This window comes from Protomyctophum parallelum (assembly GCF_964188405.1).
Source record: "Protomyctophum parallelum genome assembly, chromosome: 17".
NCBI lineage: Eukaryota > Metazoa > Chordata > Actinopteri > Myctophiformes > Myctophidae > Protomyctophum > Protomyctophum parallelum.
The window spans coordinates 22860122-22870887 of record NC_139719.1 but is presented as its reverse complement, the minus strand read 5'-3'; the positions used below and the strand labels follow the sequence as shown (position 1 = coordinate 22870887).

Sequence of the window (10766 nt, the reverse complement as noted above, 5' to 3'; positions counted from 1 at the left end):
ATGTCCAAACATCCCATGTGCTATTTCCTATACTCCCTCAGCTGACAAGAGACAACTCCAAAAGACCCTCCTAGCCTAAGATTTAGATGGCTACTCATGCGGAGCAGCCATCCATCTCCATTGTAGGCCACAAATAAATATGTGAGAATAGAAATAGCCTATATTGAGTTAATAAATATTTAAATCAATCAATCAAAAGAAATAAACACATTCATAGGCCACGCACATAATTTATGATGTTACAGTTGAACGCCACTGTGTGGTGTGGTCCACACCTGGTGCGTGTATCCTTAATGAATAGGTGATTAGTGTTGCGGGCCGACGGCCTGTGCGTATTGAATGGGACGGCATCAATGCCCAAAGGTAAAGAAAGACTAAAGAGAGGATACTGACTGGACTGGTTACATTAATCATGTTATTTATGTTAACTGAAGTTTCTTCCCTAGTCGTAGTGTGTCGACTTTGAATATTCAACATGATATTCGGGCCGGGAGAGGTTAAAACCAACCTAGTCTAGTGGATAGAATTATATCAACATGATATACGGGTCGGGACGGGAGAGGTTAGAACCAAACCAGATCTCCTCCCCTGACCGGTTTTTCCTCTATCTGTTTTTTTTGTCAGAACAAGAACACTAGAACAGCCCCATTCATCCATTTGTGGTGTCCGCTGTTTCCTGTTAGCATTCTTGTGTTGTGGTGGTGGAAGTCAACAGTTGTGTCCGAGCGAAGTCTGCTTGAGTCCAGCCAGCCAGCCAGGGGAGGATGGATGCGATGAGGAGCTGTGGCGACGCGCAGGACCAGCTGGAGAGAAGCAGTCACACAGCCTTTATTGAGGACAACATACTTTACGTTTTGGGAGGTTATCGCGTAAGAGACGTTCCATTAATATTATCTCTGTGGTGTTAGATGAATAATACATGTCACTTAAATTATCATCTGCGTATCCGTCAGACAGCCTACAGACAGACACCGTCCAAATGAAAATCACAAATTAAGTTACCTTTTTATAAACATTGATATACGTTCTAAGAATTGCCCATTGTTGAATTTAATCGCAAAGGAACACCTTGTTGCCAAAATAGCACTTTTTTGTCAATCTGGAACCTTCACTGAGGCATGCAGAAGCAGAGCTGCATTGAGTGCTAGTCTTTGTAGAACAACTGAACAATGCATGACAAGATTTATTTTATTTTTGTAATGGCTGGCCAATATCCTTTGCCTCACCCAATAGCTTACAACAATGTTGATCAATAAATATTACCTATAGGCTATAGACAGAAAAAATATCCATAACTCATTGCTGTACTGTACCACAAAGCTTTATGCACAGACAGAATGTTGTCACAACTCACAACACATTAATATAGTGTTTCTATTTTGGGCATGTTACTTATTATGGACGATAATAATATAACAATTCTTTAAAAGATAAAAATTTTAATCTGAATTGTTTGAAAATGGCAGATCTAAAAATGGGCTATTTTCGAATAGTATACATGATAAATGATGATATAATGTATACTATAAGTATAAATGATGGCTTAAGTGGATAAACCTGTGTGCCAGTATGTCCTTGTACAAGAATATACAGGACAGTAAAGATTAAGAACAATAGTTCATCTTGACTTAATGCTTGGTTTCCTCAACAGGCACGTAACAAACAAGATGTATTGGTGCCGTGCAGTGAGCTGTGGCTCTGCCATCTTGACACTGGAACATGGTAAGATAATATATCATAATATTCCATTCTATCGGGTGAAATAGGCACCCTGTCATGTCAACATCACATCGGTTAGGGGTGGGGATTTAACTGGTTGTGTTACTTTGCACTGCAGTCACCTTATGAGACCTAAAAACATCAACCGCATTATGACTATATTTGCATGTGTGTTTGTTCACCCAAGCTGTTATTCTCAGTTATTTACCTTCCTCTTTTCTGTGTTTGTGCCACCAGGGAGCTCAGGGGGATCACGGGGGAGGTCCCTCCAGAGTTGTCGGGTTTCTGCAGCTCGTATCTCAACGGCACACTGTACATGTTCGCCGGGTGCGACTCGCTTGGTTACACCAACCAGGTAGGTTTTCCCTGGGCCCTTCCCGGGGGGCCTTGTGGTTTGATCCATAACCCCCCCACAGAGCTGTTATGCTAATTATCATCTTCATGCGTCACTAACAACAGGCCACAGGGAAGGATGTTGGCTGACTTGTTTTTTGTTTTCTCTTTTGCCTGACCCTGTAACTCTGATATGAAAACTATCTGTGACATGCAGAACTTGCCGCAGCCTGATTATTTGGCGAGGCTGATTAACATGCAGTCAGACAGGCAGACAGACAGGGTTTTGGAAAGTGAGTCTAATTGTAGAAGGGAATATGAGCAACAACCTCTGTCTTAATGTGAGAAGTGAAAGCAGCCCTCCACTGTATCTGTCTTTTAAAACATTATCTAGAACATCACCGTTTACTTAGGGAAAAGGTTTGTTTTTATCGCATGGATAGCTACTAGCACATTCTATCAATTTACTGATAAGATAAACTTTAATTGGGAATTCAAGTGTTTAAGATTGAAGGCTACAGTGGTAGACAACAGGCAAGTGGGCCAGAAGTGGTACGCCAGCGTTGATATTTGGCCCAGCCAATTATTTTGTAAATAATTTACAGTAAGCTATAACTAACGGTCCCACAGGGGTGTCAAACCTATTTTGTCGTGAAGGCCACATTGGACGAAAGGTGACTTGATGTGGGCCTTGACCAGTAGCTGAGGCGCATGCACACTCATGCACTTTCAGTGACAGGGACATGACGCTAGTATTTCGCAGGGACTTGCCCCCAATCCAACCCTTTTTGCTGAGTGTCAAGCAGGGAGGCACTGGGTCCCATTTTTACAGTCTTTGGTATGACCCGGCTGGGGATTGAACCCCGACCTCCCAGTCTCAGGGCGGACACTCTAACCACAAGGCCACTGAGTGAATGACAGACACATAAATCATGTTTGTTCAGCACAGTGGTGCTGAACCATCATAGTGCAATCAATACATAATATGGACAGTGAAATACACAATGGCTCTTCTTTAATGAAACTGGATAACAGGATGAACGGATAGTTCCATTTCCATTCTCTTTTTGAATGTTCTGTTTTCACTGTCAACTTCTCTCTCAAGACTTTTAGATGGGGAAAACTTATTTCACGTTTAAAAACAAAACAGTGTTTTACATGCCTTAAACCAGTGGTCGAAAATTTTAATTCTGTCTGTATTTTTAGGCCAGACCACCCCAATGCAACTATTCCCAACTCCTTGCAGCAGAACAGTTTCATGGCTCCTTGGAACTGCCATTGGGGATAATGGTTGCAAGTACTGTAGTTGCATGTTTCAAGGAGTTGCATTGGTGCGGTCTTGCCTTTTGGATAATGAAATATCCCTTGAAACGGAGTTTGACAGTTTTATGATTAACTAAATATCCTGTGCCACATTCAAGGATGGGAAGGATATTGGCAGATGTAACATTTTATTATAGATGGCACATACTGTACATATTTTTCAGTGTGCAGTAATGACTCGCAGATCTTTATTTAACTTTTATAGCAATTCTAAACATTAGCCCTTTGTGTTCTGGCTTGCCATCTAATGGCCTAGAAAAGAATTGGCCCAAGGCCAAACTTACCTGCCGACCTGTTTATGTCTGTAGAGTCAACCTGTGCTCCTATATGTATTAGTTCCACAGTGTTGACCTGAGAGAGGAGTGCTACACATGGAAGAGTGTGACAGACACCAGAGGAATGACACCCTCACCACGAAACAGACACAGCTGCTGGATACATGGAGACAGGTGTGCCTGTCATAACTTTTCTCATATTACCATTGAGTGTCTTTCAAGACACTGTCATACAAAACTTGCACACCTATAAAGACGTCTGACAATCACCCCTGGGCCCTGGCTGATCCATTGAACAACCTGATGAAGATTATTGTTCCTTCCGGCACAGGTTTTTCACATTCCTTTTCCATTTGAAAATGGATCTTCTATGTTCTCTTATGGGTTCAAACGGGGGTCCTTAACATGTTTGAGAACCACTGGTAATAAATCACCCATACCTGTATACCTGTAACAGATTTAGATAAAGCTGAGATGTTTTGAAATTGAATATTTACCTAATGTTTAGCTCTGAAGAAATTGGTGTTGGGTCTAAATTTGCCACCACTCAGAAAATCTTTCCTAGAGGACTTCGTGTTATATTAATTTCTCATAGTTTATTTTAATTTCTATTTACTCTGTGATGCTTTGTTGTGATAAAGTATCATGTTTCAAATGACACGTTTTTTGTTGTTCCTGATGTAGGCTAATCTACTTTGGAGGGTATGGATGCAAGACCCTACAGGAAATCCGTAACTCCTCCTCGTCCAGCTTTGTTGTTGAGGAGACTGCCTGGGTAATAAAACACAGAACTACACATCTTTAGATGGATGAATACAATTTGTATGAACATCAAATCTTAATATTGTTCTAGAACTGTCATGTAACACTACCAATAACTCGCAACCAATGATCTTTCATTAACCACTTGAACTCCAGCATGCATATTCTGGGTAGCTTGTAGATTGGCTATTTCTTGGCGGAAAAAGCGGTACAGAACCAACTCGGTTTCCGAATTTTAGTACTTCGAATTGATTTAGATACTCCGTTGTCCTAAAGCCCTAACCACACCAAAGGGTCACCTTGCAACTCCTTGGGTCAAAACGGTTGCAAGGAGTTAACGCTAAAACCGCCTTGACCCTTTGGTGTGGTTTGGGCCATTGAATTCCATGTGTTGAATCACTAGGGTCAACGTGGGTCAATGTGCAACAGGACATATCACACCGCAGGGACAACGCTAAAACCGCCTTGCCCCTTTGGTGTGGTTAGGGCTTTAGTTTGGCACTAAAACTGATCCCAACCCCCCAAAATGACGACTCATAAATTAAAATGTTATAATCTTTGCCCTGCAGGCAGCAATCGGAACCACATTCTACAGATGCTGGGGATGGAACAACGAGGTTCATGAATTTGACACTCGCACGGCTACATGGACCCAACCGGAGACTCAGGTAAAGTACGGGAGTGTGAGATCATCTGTTCTGTAATATTGAAAAATTCTCGGTGAGAGGACAGAGTCTCTTCTCTGTAGACAACACATAGGCTACGTTGTTGAGGTGCATTCCTGGCTGTCTACTTATAGTACATTAAGATTGAGTACAGCCTCAGGCAAATACCAACAAAGTGCATGCCAAACAACGATTGAAAAGAGCACAGATTAAATGTTGCATGATGAAGCTGGAGCAATAAGTATATTGTGCTGAAAGTGGCTGTATCTTTAGTTTTCTCCAAAGCATAGAGTCAATAACTGGTTCAATACCTGGATTCAATCTCTATCCTGTCATTCTTCTTCACTGCCCTCTACAATAAAATTGAAATGAAACTAATCCTAAACATTAAATGGTTGGTTTGTGAGGAGGCTGTGTGTAATTATGAGTTATGAAGTAGGGACTTTTGCTAAAGACAGACTAACTTGGTGTACAGGTCTGTGAGGCAGCTAGAAGCTAGTCTATATTTACTACTCCTGTTTAATCACGTCAACCTAGGCTAGGGTTCAAATGGTCACTTTACTGTCAATGACTGCATGTCCCCTCTCACTTCTGTCATCCTCAGGGACCGGCTCCAGCCCCTAGAGGCAGCCATGCCAGTGCCATTCTGGGTGGTAAAGGCTACGTCTGTGGTGGCTTGGTGAGTGGACTCATCAGTGCCGAGTGCGTCATTTAACTGCATCTCTCATGTGAATAAATACTATTCTGGAGCAGTCTATAGTCACAGTAAGTGACTATAGACTGCTATAGTCTATCTATCTATCACTTCTGTCTTTTTTTGTTTCCAGGAAACTAAAGAGTTGGACATGTACTGCTTGGATCTGAACACTTGGACCTGGACACAAATGTAAGAATGCTGTGACTCTAAAACGAAAAACAAATAATTTGTTTAGCACCTATGTAGTTCAAAGTATATAACTTGGTTCACGTCTAGTTTTTCCCCAATGTTTTCATTGACTTTATGTGCTATATTCTGCTGTTTCTTCATCTCCAATACCAGTGAGTTCCCCTCCTCGTGCGCACCCATAGGGCGTTCTATGCACACCCTCACCCCTACATCAGACCACAACCTCTTCATGTTTGGAGGTCTGGCGATAGATGGAACATCACTGAGTAAGTCATAAATATGTCAGTACAAGTCTTCTGCATGCATGCATGCCCCATACTCAGGGTTAAGCTTCTGTTCTAGGTGATGCATGGGAGTTTAATGCACTGAAGGGAGAGTGGCGACAGAGGGAGCATCCACACAAGGACAAGCCCAGGTAAGCTGTCCGCCAGCCAGCCTTGGAGCAACTTGCCTGCTTGGCATGAACCCTAACCTTATCCTGACCTCAGCTCTAACCTGAACATTACTCCTTGAAATGTGAGAACTGTTAAATATCTGTGCGTTCTGTTATTGGCCAAATATCTCTCACTCTCTCTACATTCCAGACTGACTGGACAGGACCCTGTCTTGTCTTTAATGCCACATACAGACATACTTTAGTTTCCCACCCCTGCTTCCCCAATGTGGTGGTGGAGGTACAATGAGTACGATGTAAGCGAAAAATCACAGCCATGAGACTTTGGTCAATGTTTTCATATTCAAGCATTTGGCCATCAGAATGTTTTGTGTTTAGGTGACGACGATCTAAATTCGAGTCACCATTACTATTCCTCTAGCCTGCCCCAGCCAGTGTGATCCCTGGTCTAGAGGGGCGGATTGCCTTGTGCCTTGTGAAAACAGCCGGTGGATCGTATTGGTTCACCAAGCCCCCCCCCTTCCTCCCCTCCCTGCAGAGAACACTGACGTCACTAAAATTTAGAGCGATGCAAAATACAAGGGTCATTCCCACTCCTAAGGCTTTTTTCTTTTCTTTTGAAAACAAAACGCCTGCGGTCCTCGAGGCTACTATTCCTCATGAATAGTCTGCATAAACGGTGTCTCTTAAGATTATTAACTCCAACACCTCTCTCATCCTCAAATGCACTCGCTGTATCTTTTCTGTCTCTCCTGTCTCCTCCCCAGACTGTGGCACACAGCATATCAGGGCAAGGATGACGACGTAGTTGTGTTCGGAGGAAGCCACAGCTTCGATGTCATGGGGGATTCGGTAGGTCTATATAATAAGACACCATTTACTTTCATCATGATGATCATGACACTTGACTCTGTAGAAGCTGGATGTGAGCACTGTGGTTCTTTGACAGACGCGAGAGCTGTCCTATTCAGCCTTGGAAAGTTTGGATTTAATTCCACAGAATGGTCACGATGAACGTGACACAGCGACCAAGCTTCTTGCATGTGGGATTTTACTAAATGCCATATCGAATGCATTACATAGGCGAACAAAGAAATAAACCCCCTTCCATGTAATCCCCTTTGTTGACATCAGTTGTATATAAACTCTGATTATTAAGTACAACTGTTGCATGATAATACAAATAAAAAGTTTACTGTAAGTGGGCTTTAAGTGCTTTTCTGATCCAACAGTGTGAATCGGACTCGGCATTCACATAAACAGGAAAACACTAGACTGTAGTGTTTTCCTTTTTATTCATGGGGGCCTAATAAACTAAACAGGTCTCTGTGCTTGTGAAGTGGCTCAATTGATTGATTCATACATGGATTTCCCACCCAAGACGGTCTGTGTAGTCAGACAACAGTGCATATGTATAGGCAAAAAGAAAAACTGGGACAGTTTCAATTATCAAATTGACCCTGCTTAATACTTTCTGAATATCTTAAAATTGTATATATTCTTGTGTGCACACACACACACACACACACACACACACTGTTCACTTTAGCTGACCAGTATTTTGTCTGATGCCTCACAGACCTGTACATCAAGCTAGTCTGTGTTTATTATAGTGTGGATTTGACTGTTTATTTTTTTAAAGCTGTATACGCTTATGTGAGATGGTGACACTGCTGTGTCTCAATCGTAATCTCCATGCCATCAATCGTTTCTTATCAGGTGGTTGTTTTAAGGGCTCCATGTCAGCAGCACTGCAAGGACCTGCTTTTCTTCCAGACCCAGCCGTACTCCCTCTCCAGGTAAGAACCATCTGCCAGGAACATTTTGCTTATCTCCCACACGGATGTAGCTGGATAATTCCTTTTGTGCGTTTTGCTGCGATTTAAGCGATGAAACCCCCCAATCGGGGGTTCTAAGTAACCACTTGCGTTCAAGCCAATGAAGTGATTAAACCTTACTTATAATGTGGACATTATCTACATCCAAGTCATACTAAGCATGAGTCAAATTACGTTGTAGGCACAGCAGTGTGCAGCCTCTGAACTGCAGAAGAGCTCTGTTATTTATTATGGCATTTTAGACATTAATTTGTGGTGACTTTCAGGACTAGGCCAGATCACAGCCCATATGGGCATGATCTTTACATCATTTCCAGGACGTCTTCACCAGTTTAAATAATATAGCATATTCTGCGCCAGATCTGACTAGTTATGATAAGACTTAAGTTGATCTGGCCTTGATTGGACTCTCTCTGATTCATCCAGGGATGTCCGTCTTGGTGGGCAGAATTTATGTTTGTTGAAATCAGGTGATATTCTGGGACAGATCTTGGTTTGACCCCCAATAGAGACGTCACTAATTCGTCCAGGTCCTGACCGTGCTTGCTGGGAGATGATTAGGCGAACAAAATCCACCGTTTCCACACAAACAAGGCTGTGAGCTATTTATACCTCTGCTCTGTTCCTTCTTGGACCAGTGCACATTACAGCATAATGAGCTTTACCACGTAACCAGTCTAAACCTATACTGTATGCGCAATACCTTGGATTTGACGTGTGTACAGTATGTGAAATGGGCATATACAGAAATGCTTAAAGCCCCACGCCACTGTTTGTATACATTGCAATGCTTTGTGTCTACCAGTCGAGTAGCCTTGTGTTGATCCATTCTGTTGCGCAACTACACAGAGGTGACTATGTTGGGCAATTGTATATTTTCAGGCTCGCAACTCACTTGTATGCTACAGTATGCACCATACAAACTTTATTCAAGTTTAGTTTGGATGAATACAGTTTCATATGGAGCTAAATGAGTTGCAAAACACAATAAAAGGTTTTTTTTCTAATGTGTTTTGCACCGTTTAACTCTGCACCATTATGTGCAAAATTCATCAAAAAGACTAACATACTCTTACCTGAATTTGAATGATTCTTGTCTGTCGTCTGTAGACTGTGCGAGAACAACATAGCAAAAAGTACCACACTTCTTGGAGAACAGCTGATGTGGCTTCCTCCAAGGCTGCAGGACAGAGTTTACAAGAGAATCACTTTCTTCTCCAACAGCGAGCCAACGCTCATCACTTGAGATGCCCTGCTTTTACAAATTAGATGACTAGATATTAGATAATGAGCCAGATCATGTGGAATAATCTTAATTTTTATTACTTGAGTTTATATTGTGGTTTTACTTGCCTGAAAAACATTATTTTGTATATCTCTTTAATTTGAATTTAGTATTTCAGTTTGAATTGTCAAATTAGCCATAAGAAAATACCTCATTGTAAATACTGTTTTGTTTTTGCTGTTTGTTTTTAAAAGAAATATGTTTAATAAAGTGTTTACATAAATGTTCCATAAGGGTCTATGTGCCCTCAATGTTTTTACGTTATATCTTGAATTAATTCTGAAGCAGAACAACCTACCTTACATTATACATTTACTGTAGTGTCAAACTATCAACCAACTAGTAACACCTTTCCAACATACTAGTTATATTACCTAGCATCCACTTCTGTAATCCGCTAATCACCTTGCATCTCTTTAGCATCCATCATTAATTTCCTAGTAGCATCTACAAAGAAATTAGTAGCTGGTCAACACCCATTTACTACACCTGAGGCTGATTCTAAAAATGCCTTGGATGGATGTTGCTACAGTATGCTGTACATGGCAACAACAAACCCAAAAGGGGTTCCCAGATTTTGTATGAGTTGTGTATAAAACTGGGGAAATGAACAATTGAATCATATCTAATTAACAAAAGACAAGACTGAGGGGAAATGGATAAACTTGTGGACAATTTGACACACAAGCACTGAAATATTCTAAGTTTGAATCTGTTGAATTGAAAATATTAAAACCTTACTATCATCACTAGTAGTAATAGGAGCCACAATCTCACAGGTTGTATTGTAACTGCTGTAGAATGTCACACTGTTGGAACCGAGAACAGACCTAGTCTAGGTAAATGGTACACAGGCAGTTGCTGCCCTCTACTGCTGAAGTACGATATCTGTCATTTTGACCATGTCAGTGGTTCCCAATCTGTCACCCCAGGACCCAAACTAGTGAAAGCTCACAACGTGTCGTATTGTGAGCTTGTAGATCGGCTATTTTCACTACTTCTTAAACCTTTGTTTTCTAATTTATGGCATTTCTTTGATTTCTTCATGAAATTACTGAAATAAAATCATTGAATTTGTTTTTAATTCATGAAAGATTTTGCTTTTTGGGGAGAATGATTTTCGAAAATGTTTGGAAATACAAAATGTAGGAAACACAAAAAATAAGACCCATAAAAAGTGTCCACGGCCCACATGTGGGTTCCGACCCAGCTGTGTTTGAGAAAAAGCGAATTTCATGGCCCACGGATTTCTAGCCGTTTATCAACCAGTGGATGGTTCCAAAAGG

General features: G+C 41.3%; 1 protein-coding gene across 2 annotated transcripts; it reads left to right on the top strand.

The window, feature by feature from the left end:
- Positions 1-734: 734 nt before the first annotated feature.
- On the top strand, positions 735-10438 carry LOC310874238 (kelch domain-containing protein 1-like). Of its 2 annotated transcripts, none has more exons than XM_083786963.1 (14): positions 735-869; positions 1652-1722; positions 1957-2074; positions 3712-3824; positions 4335-4425; positions 4982-5080; positions 5682-5756; positions 5905-5963; positions 6117-6229; positions 6306-6378; positions 7125-7209; positions 8077-8156; positions 9306-10065; positions 10186-10438. In XM_083786963.1, the coding sequence occupies exons 1-13, from the start codon at positions 765-767 to the stop codon at positions 9439-9441; spliced, it is 1218 nt and encodes a 405-aa protein (XP_083643089.1). In that variant the 5' UTR covers positions 735-764; the 3' UTR covers positions 9442-10065; positions 10186-10438. The 2 variants fall into 2 exon arrangements, with proteins under 2 accessions (XP_083643089.1, XP_083643088.1); XM_083786962.1 differs by having other exon boundaries at positions 6294-6378.
- Positions 10439-10766: the final 328 nt, after the last annotated feature.

Bases quoted from the DNA above. Each gene is read 5' to 3' on its own strand.
- LOC310874238 (XM_083786962.1), top strand. From the start codon at position 765: ATGGATGCGATGAGGAGCTGTGGCGACGCGCAGGACCAGCTGGAGAGA. The intron at 5,081-5,681 runs GTAAAGTACGGG...TGTCATCCTCAG, and splicing joins GGACCCAACCGGAGACTCAG to GGACCGGCTCCAGCCCCTAG. The intron at 5,964-6,116 runs GTAAGAATGCTG...CTCCAATACCAG, and splicing joins ACTTGGACCTGGACACAAAT to TGAGTTCCCCTCCTCGTGCG.